We start from the raw sequence: 16465 nt of genomic DNA, 5'->3' as shown, positions 1-16465 counted from the left end.
TGGACCAGGCACTATACTAAGTGTTTTGGACAAATTATTACATTTACTATTCACCCCACACCTATGGAATAGGTAATATTATTGTGTCTGTTTACACTTGAGGAAAATGAGGGGCTTAGAGAGTTAATTAATGTTTGCAAGTTAACACAGCTGAAGACCAATTGAGCCAGAGATAATAATAGCTAGGTGGCCAACATCCACTCTGGCTGAGCATCTGATTTGACTGGTAAGTTCTGTACTGTAATGATTGTTAAATGTTTTGATTATTGCCCCTAATAAATCAAGACTCAATCACACTCAACCATGTTATAGCATGTGTTATATTGGTTTGAATTAATTGTTTACATATCTTCATTTATGTAATTCAGCCTTCTTTGATCCTATTTTCAAATAACTTAAAAGAATTTTTTAAAGTTGCTTAAAATTACAGTACTGATGAGGATTAGTACATTTGCCTGCCCGTGTATATTCCTTTCATAGAGTCATTTCCCACTGCCCTAGCTGAGAGAACAACAAAGGTGGCGAACCCACTATCCTCATAGCAGCAGAGTAGACTGCAGCTGGACCCCTCAGCCAAAAGGAACCTGTTTTCTGTTCTCTCCAGGACTTTGCGTTTGTACAGAGGAACTCTCCTGTTAATTCAGGAGGCCAGAATGGAGACACTACATAAAGTCAATGTGGCATAGCCCTGGTAGACCAGAAAAACCAGTCTTCAGAGAGAGAAAAAGGAATGAAGCAGCCACAAAAAGGAATGGACCCAGGACAGATATAGACTCAAGAAGAGCTGCAGCTGACTCTCTTGTGCCTGTTGCAGCTTCTTTAAGAGTCAAATGGCACCACCTTCTCGGTGTTCCATGAGGCCTTCCTGTAACTCCAACAATGCCTGCTTTTGGTTTGAGTAGAATTCTGTTCCTACAGTCAAATGATCCTGCAGATTTGGCATTGATTTGGCATTTGCTCTGCCAATATTCACTGTCACATATAACAAGTTACTTCAACACTTATCCTAAATACTCAGAAATTCAAATTCTTAAATTAGAGAAACAATTTACCTACATAGATTTTTATTTCACTTATTATGAAATACTTTGTTTTTCACTAAAGATCCTAAAATCAATCCAGAACATTTGTAATTGAAAAACATGGCACTTTCTTTCTTTTTTTTCTTTTGAAAAACATGACACTTTCTTTCTTTCCTGTGACAGTTTTTCTTTGTGCAAAACTCACAGTCAGATAACAAATTTTATCTAGTAGAGATTAAAAAAAAACAAAACTTACCAATAAGAGGAACTGTGTGTGTGTGTGTGTGTGTGTGTGTGTAAATGTGGATGTTTCATTTCCCCTCTTTAGGGATCTATTAATTTTGAAGCTAGGACTCTTCACCAATATGAGTATGAAGAGGTGACATTTTTCCCCTTCAATCACAGAATTGCTACCTGACAATCTGTGTGCATCGGTTTTTAAAACTGTGAAAACAAGGATAATACTGTATATATATGTGTGTGTGTGTGTGTGTATATATCCAATTTCAAGGAAATTATTGTTTAACAATAAAACAATGGAAATTCAAAGAAATCATTTGTTCAATAATAAATCAACAAATGTGTTAATTATTAAACTCTAAAGATATCAAAAATTGATAATCTATAAGAATGCTGCATTTCATTCATTGACAAATTTTTTACTTAAATGCTTAGCTAAAGTTAATGAGTTCACAGTACCTGTTGTTAAAATGGAAATGAAGGTAACAGCAATGAAGAAGATGACAAAAATCATTTCTATTCTCATTTGGAACCAGCGCAGTGTTGATAGGTACAAGAACCAGTTGGCAGTATGTAAATTCAGAGCTTTGTGGAACAGAGTTTCAAAGTAAGGCTGCCGTCCGAAGGCACGAAGTGTCCATAGTCCTTTTAAGCTTGTAACAAGATGAGTGAAAATAGGACTCCTGCCTGTGAAATATTTCCATAGAAAACATTGCAAATAACATAAACACAAAATGTAATTTCATAATATCTTGTACCTGAAAAAGATTAAATTAGAGTAATCATATCACAAATGTCATTGGTTAAAAAGGTTTTTTTCACGCTGGTGCCATTCTTTGAATAGATGTAATTTGTTATTTTATTAATGAGTTACCCTCCTTTTTTACTTGGCTACCAGAGATGGGAACTTAAAAAATCACCACCAATATTTATTCCTCTTTCTTGGCTACCACTGGGAGTTTTCTGGCTAATTCTAAATTAATTATTACTGAAAAAAAATTTCTTTTAAGACAATTTTTTCAAGTATCTAAATTAAGGAAGTTTATGTGACTTGATTTAGCTAATAATCTACAAAGCAGAAATACACTGAAAAAGTATTGCCTGAAAATGCACCCACACTAAGGCTGTCACTGCAAAATGTGATTCCCTAACAGCTCAAGTAGAGTTTGGGGGCACGCAAAATGGCAGCTCCAACACATGAAGAAAGGGTGTCTGAAGACAACAAGCCAAAGGGACAAATTTGGTCAAGTATCATTTGGGAACCCAGAGAAATCTTTAGTAATAGCAGCACTATCCTTGTTTAATTTGATTGATATAAGTTTATTATAAATGAATGTCCTATACACCAACTGTGGTAAGATTCTATATACCTATTTTTAAAACGAAAATGAAGTCACATGGTCATTAATTAAGAAAAAAAATCCATGTGTACTTTGTAATATGGTTTCCTTTTATATACACATACATGTAGAAAAAAATTATTGTTATATGATGTAAAAGTTTAAAAGCAGAAATTTTTTTAAAGTAGATTAATAAAGAATCTCAAATAGCTCTTATAGCTTTTTTACAAGATGAGTATCGCACCTTCACTGTCATACCTTCAGATTCCAGTTGTTTGAGTTGCTGTGAGGTTTGGAGGAAATATGCTCTCAACATAATAAAAGCCACTATCACTGGCACTGTTGCAACAAAGATGTAGGGTTGTAAAACTGCGACAACTGCTATAGCTCCAATCACAATTAATAACAACTGTAAGATCAAAGAAAACATGTTGTTGAGTAAACGTTTTCACATTGCAAAGTGGAAAAAGTGTGTCAGTGATTTATTTCTAAATACTCTCCCCATTCTATTCCTAGTCAGAAAGTAGCCATTTGCAAGTACATTTTTCATAGGCTCTATGAAAATTTTAAAAATTGTTTAAGTCACTGATAACATTTTTGAAGTTTTGAAAACATGGTGTTCTTTGATCTTGAGATATTTTCATTTCCCAGACACTTTGAAGTATTGCATGATAAATACATTTTAAGTGAATATTAATTTAAAATAAACTATTTTTAAATAATTCTAGTATGAAGGTGAATCTTAGGATTTATTTTGGTTAGACAATTTTTGAAAGCTGGGCATTCGTCTTGGAGTCTTTTGATTCAGCAAATTCTGCTTGAAATACAAGCTTGTCATTTAGGCAAGCTAGCTAACCTTTCGGAGCGTATTTTCTCAGGCTTAACATTGAAATAAATCATACTTAATAAATTTCTATATTTCTACATTACACCAAATACATACATTTTTAAAAGGTACAAAGTCTGCTAACACTTACTTCACAATAACCCATTTGAATAAAGTATAAATAAAGTAACTGTCAGCAGAAAGGATTAAAAAAACCACTTTATAATATCCATATGCTATTCAGTGAGCCAGTTCTCTACCCGTTTCCATAAGTGACACATGTATTTTCAACTGATATAACTTTAGAACTGAAAGGGACCATTATCAGGTTTATATTCCCCATTCTACAAGTGACAAACCTGAGACCCTTCAAGATAAGTGTCTGCTCAAGGTAAAATAGTGGGAATCTGCAGAAAATAACCCAGATTTTCAATTTTCACTATACAGTGATCCAATCCAGAAAGCAAATTTGTCAGAACATTGTCAAAGTTAGAAAATAGAATGAAGATTACATGAGGTATCAAAATACTCAAACTCAAAGAAGCAAAGAACAGAACCATGGGTAACAGGACAGGGGAGAGAGGGAAATGGGGAGTTACTAATCAACAGGTATAAGATTTCAGTAGCGCAAAATGAATAAGTTCCAGAGATCTGCTGTGCAACATTTTACCCATGGTGGACAATACTGTATTTTACACATAAAAATCTGTTAAGAGGGTAAATCTCATGTTAAGTGGACTTGCCACAATAAAATTCAAATTTTAAAAAGAGAAAAATAATAGAAAATAGAGTGAACAAAGACTTTTTTTAAAAAAAATAAAATTTATAGGTATGCTTTATTTTATGCAACAGATCTGCTTCTGAAATGTCATGAATAGAATGAAATTTCATTTGTTTGAAATTAAGTATAACCAGAGGTATAACACAAGTATACCAGAGGCGCTCACAATTTAAAGGACCCCTGTGATTAATCATTTAACAAAATCAAAATTAACCAAATTTGTACTGTATTTGGATTGTCATATATTATGCTTCCTTAATATGAGACTTTCTTACAAATAAAATAGGTAAATTAATATAAAAGACCTCTGCTTAATCACTTGTGAAACAACAGCAAATGAATCTTAGCATTAAAAGTTGAACAGGGCCTGGTGCAGTGGCTCACACCTATAATTCCAGCTCTTTAAGAGGCTGAGGGTCACTTGAGGTCAGGAGTTCAGGAGTTCAAGACCAGCCTGGCCAATGTGGTGAAACCCCATCCCTAGTAACAATACAAAAATTATCCCAGCATGGTGATGGGTGCCTGTAATCCCAGCTACTCTGGAGGCTGACGCAAGAGAATCGCTTGAACCCAGGAGGCGGAGGTTGCAGTCAGCCAAGATTGCATCACTGCACTCTAGCCTGGGCAACAGAGTGAGACTCCGTCTCAATTAAAGAAAAAAAATTTGAGCAGAAATGATTCAAATTGGCATAAAAGAAAAAATTTGAGAGCCATCACATATGTCAAAAATGTTAATTTATAAAATGAATATTTAAAAATCAACTCTTCCAGAAGAGTTCTGAAGTGAGCCTCAAATAATTATCAAGAGGCACCATTGACAAATACTTTCACAATCAAGTTAAGAGGTTCACATTCCAGTTTTTATCTGATGTAATCATATTATATTTGGGACCAGTTATTTACACTCTTAACATGAAAAACAAATGTCAGCATTTAGTGACACAGGACATGTTTCTTTGAACGCATGAATTCAACACATGGATTTAAATATTCCATCAGCTGCTTCTAAGTTATATCTTTAAACAGAACAACTGAAGGATATCCAAAATGCCAAAGTTCACTTGGAACAGTAAATACATTTGTTTGTGTCAATCATTTCAGATGAGGCAAACTGACAGTCTGGTTTTTCTGCACCTGCCAATGTTGGTTATATATACACACTTATGTGATAATCCTTCTTTTGTGTTATATGTTCAATCAAATACAGTATTATTATTTTGCAGGGGTGGGGAAAGAGCAAGAGGGGACAATGACTCATCCCAACATGGGCAGCATCCTATTCCAACTGTTTCTCCAAGGAGATCACTGAGACTGTGGCATTTGCTCTCTGGAGCTTGACCTAAACCAGTCAGGAAGCTCAGGAAGCTGTGCTTAAACCTGGTCCAACAACCACAGCTTACAACACTCCTTAAATCCTGTCACTTATGGAGACCTAATGTCCCAAGGTCACTTTCATCTCCTCCACTCCCCTTTTCTTCTCCACTCTCACCACCAGTCAGTCACCCCAACCCAAAGGGTCAGGCTCTGAGCCAGCCTGCCCTGGAGGCCTATTCACATCTATCACTCAGGGACAGCCCTCATAAAACCCTAGATTTTTCTTTCCCTTCTCTTTTGTTCAAAAACTTATCTTTGCTTCTGTCCCTTCCTTATGGTCCTTACTGTGGGGGAATGAGCTAGCTAATCTGTGCCAAAGTGTTCATGGGTGAGGCTAGTTTCAAGTGTAACCCACCCAGGGATTCCATCTTCATTCTAATACAGGCCTTTTGGGGGGAGGTTGGCTTCTATCAAATAGTGATGCCAATGCCAAAATGTCACACTTTGTGGCCAGTGATTTGGGGAAAGATGGTCCTTTGGGCCTCTCAAATCACTCCAAAGTAGACAGCTATTACATCTAAATGTGGGATTGCCTCAGGTTTGGGCCAGGTAAACAGTTCTGACTTATTACTGAATTTACTAAACTTATGTCTATTTTGAAGGCTTTGGATAATTACAAAATTAATGCAATAGACAGGACTTCAACTCTCAATCAAATAAAAAATGAAAACAAAATCACATTTGCTTTTGTTTTTTTTTAATAGTACAGACATACTTAACAGTACTTATTTTTACATACCTGGATGAAGTCAAATATGGTAAGAGGCAGAAGATCATCCAAAATTGCTATATCTTTGGAGAATCTATTAAGAATCCCACCTATAATATACAAGATGACAAATTCCTCAAAAAATGGTAATTTTTTAAAGATATATCAATATATTCAACACTAAATTTGGATCACAGTAGACGCATTCAGAGCCCAAATAAGAATTAACAAATAGAATCAGATAAAGACTTAGAAATTTTCGTTTCTTTCCAAACATTCTAAATAATTATGTGTTCAAGTTATTGTCTTGTACTTTTAAACCTTTTAAAAAGTTTCAGATTCCTGTAAGATTCAAGTAACAACCAATGTCTCTGAAATAGCTTTTACTATAAATTATGTCAGGAATAGGTGGGTACTCATCCTGCTATTACAATCTTATTTTTGCAACCTTGCATTTAATGATAACTTACTGTTGTCATCATTTCCCTTCCATTTGTATTCCATAACATAGGGGTTCCCTTCTCCTCTGACTTCCATACCTTTTTGACATACCTCTACCGAAACCCTGGCTGCTCTCTCTCCCTGCCTGCCCCACTGTCTTGTCCTCCTTTGTCATACTCTCTTTCTGCCCTATTCGCGGACAATCTACATTTCAACCTGTCATCTGAATCACGGATTCACATTTGTAAGGTTGATAACTTGTTGCTTCAATTAAAAAAGGTTATATATAAGTGTCTACTATGTACCAGGCACAATGCTAGGCACTGAAATAACTGAGGTGAATAAGCCATGCTCCTTGCCCTTGAGGAATTCATTGTCTAGACAGGAATTACACAAACAATTAGATAAAATGTAACATAATACTGTACAAATAAAGTGATATCAAATCTTATCATTTACCCCCCATAAACTGCAGGATAAAGTCCAAAATTCCTAGTTTAATATTTAATGCCTTGCATAATTTGGCCTCAACCCACCTACCTAGTACAAGCTTCCTCTGCTCAAATAACCTGTTTCAGCCAAACTGGTCTATTCTTTAAACACACTCTACACTTTCCTACCTACCTGCTTTCCCCATGCGGTTCCCTCCACCTGAAACCCCTTTCCCCTCAGCTCTCATTGTCAAAATCTATGTTTCCTCCCTTTCTCAACTCAAATGCCCCTGCTGCAAGAAAGCATCAGTGTTTCCTCCAGCTTGGATTAATCTCTTCCTCCTCTGGACATACTTAATACATCTTGTTTGCACCTCTGTTATAATGACTATATGCATGTCTTATATCACAGGAACTTATAAACATATCTTAACTCTTTTTCTAGGTTATAAATTGCTAGAGGTCAGTGGGTTCATGCCACATTTATTTTGTATCACCCATACCCCAAGCAAAAAAGCCTTATATGTAGGAATTATTTAATATGTATTTATTAATACTTTCTTTAGCATATTTAATTAAACATATTTGTATCTTTTCATGATAATCAAAGATTGAAAAAATCGCCATTGATATTTATAAACAGTATTTAGAAAATGAAATTTGCTTTGGTGGAAAGAAAAAACCATCCTGGTGCTTATTGTATTTCAAATGGTTTGGAACCAACTATGAACAGCGTTAAAGGGAATGAGGAACTTGGAAAAGAAGAGGTGGAATGGCCAGTGCACCCTCTGTGGGAATAAAACCCCACAGAAGGGAACCACGGGGAACTTATATTGATTTCCCATTGGCTATGTAGCAGGCAAGTAAATTGCGTTGTTTCATTCTCACAAAGATCTTCTGAAATATTCTTTTCCCCACTTAACAGGTGAGGACGCCAAGGCTCAGAATAGTCACTTGCCCATGATCACTGCTCTTATAGCGCCAACTCAGAGCTCAGGCAATGCTCATGTTCTTTCCACTGTGCCTCATGGCTCATGTCTGACTCTTCTAGAAATGTAGGCAAATCCCCTGCCTTCTATGGGTCTCAGATTTCCATAAAAAATAAAATCAATGGATCAAGTTAATTGGATATCTTGAGTCTAAAATTCTTAGCTCCAAAACAGAGGATGGTGATGAGTATATGCAAATGAGGCAAGATTTCAGCAACACACATGGGCTTCAGAGTAAATATCAAGATCTTCTTACATGCTAATAACACTGAAATTTTGTTACCCAGAAAATATGATGGCTTTTTCTTATCTTGAGTTTTTTAGATTTCTGAAAATTTTAGTCTTGGAATTTATTCCTTGCTTTATATCAAATGTTTCTGTGTCAACTCCTCCTCTTACCTGTGACCTCCTCCAGGGCAAGAACTGTGCCTTACTCATCTTTTCATACCATAAATGCCTCAACAGAGAAAGTGCTCACAGGTTGCTATGAAAAAACTTGGGGAAATCCTTATTAACCTGTCTTTAAGTGCAAATTTGTCTAATGAGGAATCAACATAATTGATTTCTTTCAAAGTACCTTATTAGTTTTTAAAATTTTTAGTACCTTTATTCTACTACTCTGACTTTCTATTACTTCAAATATGATGATATAAAAATAGTTTTAAAATACATTTGGGATCCCCCCTACCATATAACTTTGAGCAGTTACATGAAATTAGATTATTCTACCCCATCAAAAGACTTAATCAATAGAAAAAATATATTTTCCTTGATCACTTCAAATCTCCTGCCCTTTTGAGCAATACTATATATTGGCAACAAGATGCCCAGAAAAGAGCTAGACCAAATATCTGAAAAGAGAGGTATGACTGACCCATAAGGGCCTTCTTGTGCTGCTACAGTCCCACCAACATCATGTTCTTACAAACCAAGCTACTCTAATTATCTAACACAGAAATATTAGGAGCAACAATATATGATAACCTATAATATCTGAGACATGTGCATGCCAGTCAAAAGGAGGTTCAACAAAGGGCAGATGCCTCTGTGCAAAAGCCAGCACTGCCATTAGAAAACCAACAAAACCACAGGCCCTATTGATGGTGGATCAGCAGTTTCATTTCTTAGACCTAGTAAAGTACCTGCTTTCAACGTGTTGAGGGTTGACATAGGTGCTTGAAGAACAGAATGTAACATTTTGTTGTGTAAAATTTTCGACACTGTGATTAGAGTATGCACCAGTGGTAGACCTCTGAAGAATCCCATAGCAAGCAAAGTGTCGGCTACTCCCACATAAATGTAAAACACATAATACGAACTGGTGCTGGTGATAATCACTGCATAGCTGTTATTTCTACTATGAGTACTATTCCCTTTGTCTTGAAGAGGAGTGCTGTAAAGCAAAACGGAAATTGTTATTTGGCAGCCAAAGTTACTTATTGAATTTCCAATACATGTAAATGGAACTAAATTTGAGTCTAAAGAAATACAATATATTGCATTAGAAGAGTATGCACCCTTAACCTCAAAATCGTATCATTATTGCAAGAAAATAGATATGCTTTCTCACTATTGATAGAGATTGAGTTGTTCTTTATTAAATTAAAATATTTGAAGAAAACCCTAAATATGTAATGTTATTTCAAATATTTTTATTGTGTTTCACAGAAACTGAACAGAACTATATTCTTTAGAAACTGCAGGAGCTGCACATGCTCACAATTTATTGATTTTATTTTATTTTATTTTAGATATAGTATCGTGCTATATTGTCCAGGCTGGAGTGTGGTGGCTATTCACAATGATACAACACTACAGCCCTGAACTCCTAGGCTCAAGTGATCCTCCTGCGTCAGCCTGTGGAGGAGCTAGGACTACAGGCATGTGTCACCTCACCCAACTAATGGTCATCATTTAAACAAAAAACCTTATTTTTCCACTACCATAATGCTTGGGAGAAATGAAACAAAGTGGATTACAATACATACAAACATAGTGGATTACAATATTTAATCAACAGAAATAAAACACAATCTATACAATAGGACATGGAATACTCACTTTCCAAGGAGCCACAGCACAACCAAAGAAGCAGCCACCTGGAATGGAACAAGACACAGTTGATTTTTTTTCTGACATCTTCACCTATTCCTCCCATGCCCACATCTAAATTCACATCACACCATTTGATGTGTATACCAATATCAATGTACACACAAGTTCATCTTCCTTTGCTTTGTGTTCCTGGGTCCAGCAGCTGTACTAGGTGTTCTAAGTACTATTATTTGTGATGAGACCACATTAAGTTAATGGAATTCAAATTTCACTGAAGTAAATTCTCTGTCATTTCTCTCCTTTATTCAATAGAAACTATTGAACCTCACAAGAAAGCCAAGATCACAGCTGAATGTTTTAAATAATAAACATTTTTTAAAGAAACTAATCTCAGCCTGCTGGCAGATAATTAATCTGTTTATTTGCTATAAATAATTTCATTAGTCATTCAATGATTATAGGGCCTAATACCTGTGAAATCAATTAATTATTGGAAAAGGTGAGATTAATATTAATGGAAATGAATTACGAGTTTCAGGCCAGGCACAGTGGCTCACAACTTGTAATACCAGCACTTTGGGAGGCCAAGGCAGGCAGATCACTTGAGGCCAGGAGTTTCAAGCCAGCCTGGCCAATGTGGCAAAACTCATCTCTACTAGAAATACCAAAAAATATTAGCCGGGCCTGGTGGCATACACCTGTGATCCCAACTACTCAGGTGGCTGAGGCACCAGAATTGCTTGAACCCAGAAGGTTAGAGGTTGCAGTGAGGCAAGATCACACCACTGCTGCACTCCAGACTGGACGACAGAGTGAGATTGTCTTAAAAAAAAAAGTTTCAACAGTGTAAAAAGTGACAGTTTATGAATAAAGATAAGGTACATTCAGGTTAAAACATATTATTGGTACTAGGACTACATAGAATCTCTATAGCTTTCTCAAGGTGGAAACATTTGGCTGAGGAACAAATGTTCTGCACCATATATAAACAAACAAAAAACCTTTTTAAACAACTGTGATTTTTGTAGTTCTTTTTATATTTAGATCATCTGTGCTCTGTTCTATTTCAATTTGGCATTCCATTCTCATAAACCGTGTAGAGAAATTTAATCTTGTGTTGACACTATCACAATTGGAATATTAGAAATGACACTGAAATTATACAATTAGCCAAATAATACCTTTATCACAGAATGAAACAGAAAAAACAAACAGTTGTGAGTAAAACAATTTTGGAAATGAACACAGAATAAAAATAAATAGGAGAGAAACAAACATGCTTGGAATAAGATATCAACAAGTCTTATTTTATACCTGAATTTGCCTTAAATATTTAACAGTACTTAAGTTTATATAAAAAAAACCTTATGGGGAACACTTAAATTAAGAAATTACATTAGGAAGTACTATACTTTAATGAGGTATATAAGTTTTAGTTAAATTCACATATCAGATAGTATAACGATGAAAAATCTAACGGCATTTTTCTCACTTTCCTACTTTTCTTCATTGTACACAGAGCTTCTATGCACTGCATCAGTAAAAACTATCCTTGTTTTCTTGAAATTCAAGTTAATTCAAAATGAAAAGAAACCCAGAAATAATCTAGCTATTTCAAAAGTCTTTGTTCTAGCACAAAAGTGTATTTCCTAAGAATAATCGAATTACTCAGGATCCCAGATAAGGGTGTACATCCTAAGTCACTCTTTATTTGGCTATTATTATATTTTGTTATTATATTTCCCCTTTGTTCTGACTAGAGGAGTGTTAATAATGCTGGCATTGCCAACATTCTTTGAAGGTGAGTAAATCTCAGAAATAATTATAATATTTACTAATGGAACAATAACCAAAGCGATGTTCAAAGACTGGTCTAGTCATCATAATATAAAATTATTTCCTCACTGTTTCCGCATAAAACTACCAACCTAAACTGCGTATATTGACTAGAACAAAATATTTTCAAGGACTTAATATAATACTTTTAAAAAATATTTGGTGTATATAGAAGCAATTGAGTAAGCAAGTTCTGTCATTTCATTTCCAAAATGTTTTGAGGTTATAAAGTTTATGCAGTTTATGATAGAGTGACAGTCGTAGGTGATTATGGTAAAAAGGAAAAATATTTCTATTTTCCACTTTCTCAGGGCTTTAAGAATCATTCCATACCACATAGAAAACAGTGTGCTTAATGCCCAGATTTCAATGCTTCACAAGTCAAATGACACCCTAAAACATAAACCAACTGTCATAAAGCTGCCCTAAAATAATTACTATTAGTCAATAGCAGCAGTAGTATTATGGGAATATACTACATATCTACTGTACTAATAATGTAAAGCCACTCAGGGATTTCTAATCAACAAACAGAAGGGAAGTCGTAAAGAAACAGGATACAGCAGTTCTATGACATATTCTTAACAATCATAGAATGAAAGCATTAAACAGGATCTTCAGATATTCCAGTCAAGAAAAAGACTCTCTAGTTGTTTTCAAAAGAACCAGGAAACTGCTTCCTAATGTATTATTTTCATTTCTTCTCCATCTAGTCAATGATGCACTGCCAAGCAGGGGTTCTAAGAATTAACATAATAGAATTTTTTTGCCTATTTATTTGGTGCTAATATCTAAGAACTTACAGAAGATACTGCCCTATAGTAGGGAAAATGTTACAAAATACAAAAGTAGAGTCACTCTTTTTCCAAAATGGTAAGTGCTAACAAACTGAATAGGCCAAATTAATTTTTTTTCAGTTTAATAGCTTTGCAGAAATTTTTTAAAAGACTACATATTTCATATCGCAAAAGGGAAGCATATTTTACCTAACCTATAAAAACCATAAATCTAAATTGAAATATGACCGTTAGGAAAACTAAAAATAGACAAATCACTTACATCAAGGAATAAATGTATCTTAACCTTTCTTTAGGTTCTCTGGTCATGAGTATAAGGCTCTCAATTGGATTTAAAAGAACTAAACTGTCATCCTGGATTAGCAGTTGTACCAGAATGTGACATGCTCATGAGACATTTCAATGGTAATGAGAAACGGGCACACTGGTATCATAAAGGAGCTTAGTCTAAAAGAAAAACTATGTAAATTTTGATTCAAAGAAGGCAACAGAATTGTGAACACTGGTGAATGAATTGTTTAGTTGTATAATTGTGCACATACTTTTAAAAAATTACTATTTTTCTACTATCACCAAGTTTTTATTATTCAAAATTTTGAGAGCCAGTTAACTGGCAAGGTCTAGAGGATATTGGCCAAAAATATTCATCATATATTACATTATTTCTTCCCAGAAAAGGGCAATATCAATTGTTTTGTCCACTAAAAGGTAATTTTTTGCAATAATTGTGACAGTTCAATAAATAATAGATATTTATATGGTATTTATATTCTCTGTTGTAATTTAGTTTCTTTCCCTAAAGGACCACTGTTTTCTTGGTTTAGTGAGCTAATAATATTATACACATGTGAAGCAGATCAACACTCAATTAATTAAGTATATGCCATTTTAAAGGTGTATAAGTTCAACTCCATGGAGCTGCATGAGACAAAGCTCCTATAAATTTACAGAAATCACTACCACATTCAGATAAGTTGAAGACAATCAAGTAATGTGATCTTTCAAGGCAGAGGTTCAAATCATTAACAATTATAAAGGGTTGGTTAAGATTAAATGGGCACAGGCTGAGTTTTATTCACATTCATGTTGGTCATTTGGCATGACTGGCAGACATTAATGTGGTAAATTTTAAATACATTTTAATGCAATATTTATTACTCATGTAAAAATAGTAAATTACCTAATCTCGCATTTTTGTTAAAGTATAAAAAGAATTATTAAAATTTTCATTATGCTGCTGTTATGAACTTGTTCACCTCATACTATCTCAAGCTTTGTAATAATGAGAATTAAGGATATTAACGATAACAGCAACAAACCTTGCTCGTTATGTAGCAAGCCCTACATTAAGTGTTTTATAATCATGATGTATTTTAAACCACAAAATGGCCTATGTAGCTGTACTATTAAAATCTCCATTGTATAAATGAGGAAATGGGCCCAGCGAGTTTTAACTAACTTGCTCAGTTTCATGGTATTAATAGAACAGAGTTAGAATTTACACCCTGAGTAGTCGGAGTCCAGAGTTGGCACTATGCTACACTGCATCTTGCATCAAGCCTCCATTTGGTTTGTTTATTTACAACAGCAAGGCAAATAACATGAGTTACCACACTCAGAGATCAAATGGAAACAAATGGTTTATTGGTACAGTAGTATACACAAATTTTTGGTACATATGTTAAATATTTCTTGACCATTCAGATGTTACTGGACCATGGTGGAGTGATCAGATATTACTGGACCATGGTGGAGTGATGATACTTTACAAATATCATCAAGCCTTCTTAATTGAGGTTAGCAACAGCCCAACAATAGGAAAAATGTATAGTTGTTAGTTTGGGTCTCAGTTATTTACACATTTATACTTCCTTAGGAGAGGTGGTTCTTTTTCTGGGTCATTTATTCTCTGAAGGTAGCATGGGCCTTGAGTTTAGATTTAGGTTTTATATTAGGACATACCCAGGGGTGTCCTCTAGAATAAATATCTGCAGTAATCATTCACAAGCTGAATCCAAGCCACAGATGTGTTTTGCTGTGCCCATATGGTGTTCATTCGTTTGTTTTTATTTAATCAACTACCCGTATTTTAAAATAGGAAATAATTACCCAAAAAAAGCTGGATCTCTGTCTTATCCTGATACATAAAAAGATCTGGGAAACCTGATCCCCAATTCCCTCATGGGAAGGCCTTAGCTGGTGCTGAGTGACAGCTGCCTTCTATAGATAACTGAAGAACAAATGCTCTCCATTCAGCCTCCCAGCCACATCACCCACATCACCCACTGACGCTCCCTGCCAGGCCCTTTTAAGCATTTATGTGGCTGCTCGTGATTCAGAGAAAAGCCTCATCCACTGCTTCAGGCACCTCTTGTGTCGATGAGGATCTGAACTTGTGGCCTACCATGCAATTTTCATTCTGCGCCCCCCCCAACCCCCCCGCTTTTTTTTTTAACTTGGTGATGTGAAGAACAGTAGAGGCTTGGTAAAGAAACCACAATGGGGACATTGAAGACAACAAAATTTCTGTAAGGAAGTGTGTGATTTGAATCTCTGAAATGGTTGTCTAAAATGAATGCTAAGCCACTAATATATATTTTTAAACTCATTTTGTGAAGAAATCCTCACTTAAACAGTAATTGCCTGCATATTTAATAATAATATATCTAGAGCAGCTGTATCCAACCTTTTGAATGAGAGGACAATTTTGCTTATCAGTGCTGGCAGATATCACAAAGATTATGCATGGACCTTTTTCTTTTTTTTTAGCTTATCTGCTATAGTAAGTGTATTTTATGTGTGACCCAAGACAACTCTTTTCTTCTTCCAATGTGGCCCAGGGAAGCCACAAGGTTGGACACCCATTTTCTGGAGTCAAATTGTGTCCGGAATTGGTGGGTTCTTGGTCTCACTGACTTCAAGAATGAAGCTACCGACCCTGGCGGTGAGTGTTACAGTTCTTAAAGGCCGCATGTCCGGAGTTTGTTCCTTCTGATGTTCGGATGTGTCCGGAGTTTCTTCCTTCTGGTGGGTTCGTGGTCTCGCTGGCTTCAGGAGTGAAGCTGCAGACCTTCGCAGTGAGTGTTACAGCTCAAAAAGGCAATGTGGACCAAAAGAGTGAGCAGTAGCAAAATTTATCGCAAAGAGCAAAAGAATAAGGCGTCCACGGACCAAGCGAGTCGCCACTGCTGGCTCAGGCAGCCTGCTTTTATTCTCTTATCTGGCCCCACCCACATCCTGCTGATTGGTCCATTTTACAGAGAGCCGATTGGTTTGTTTTACACAGAGCTGATTGGTCCGTTTTGACAGGGTGCTGATTGGTGCGTTTACAATCCCTGAGCTAGACACAAAAGTTCTCCACCTCCCCACTAGGTTAGCTAGATACAAAGTGTCCACTGGTGTATTTACAAACCCTGAGCTAGATACAGAGTGCTGATTGGTGTATTTACAAACCTTGAGCTAGATACAGAGTGCCGATTGGTGTATTTACAATCCCTTAGCTAGACATAAAGATTCTCCAAGTCCCCACCAGACTCAGGAGCCCAGCTGGCTTCACCCAATGGATCCCGCACTGGGGCTGCAGGTGGAGCTGCCTGCCAGTCCTGCGCCATGTGCCCACACTCC

At 35.8% G+C, this 16465-nt stretch overlaps 1 protein-coding gene across 1 annotated transcript in view; it reads right to left on the bottom strand.

The window, feature by feature from the left end:
• The window catches only part of CFTR (CF transmembrane conductance regulator), a 194461-nt gene that overhangs the window by 55302 nt on the left and 122694 nt on the right, over window positions 1-16465 (bottom strand). Inside the window, 5 exon segments of the mRNA NM_001168545.1 lie at window positions 1722-1949; window positions 2861-3011; window positions 6323-6402; window positions 9296-9546; window positions 10215-10252. Of these exon segments, the coding sequence (NP_001162017.1) occupies window positions 1722-1949; window positions 2861-3011; window positions 6323-6402; window positions 9296-9546; window positions 10215-10252 (748 nt within the window).

The sequence above is a fragment of the Pongo abelii genome, chromosome 6, assembly GCF_028885655.2.
Source record: "Pongo abelii isolate AG06213 chromosome 6, NHGRI_mPonAbe1-v2.0_pri, whole genome shotgun sequence".
In the NCBI taxonomy this organism is placed as follows: Eukaryota; Metazoa; Chordata; class Mammalia; order Primates; family Hominidae; genus Pongo; species Pongo abelii.
This window is presented reverse-complemented; position numbering and strand designations above follow the sequence as displayed.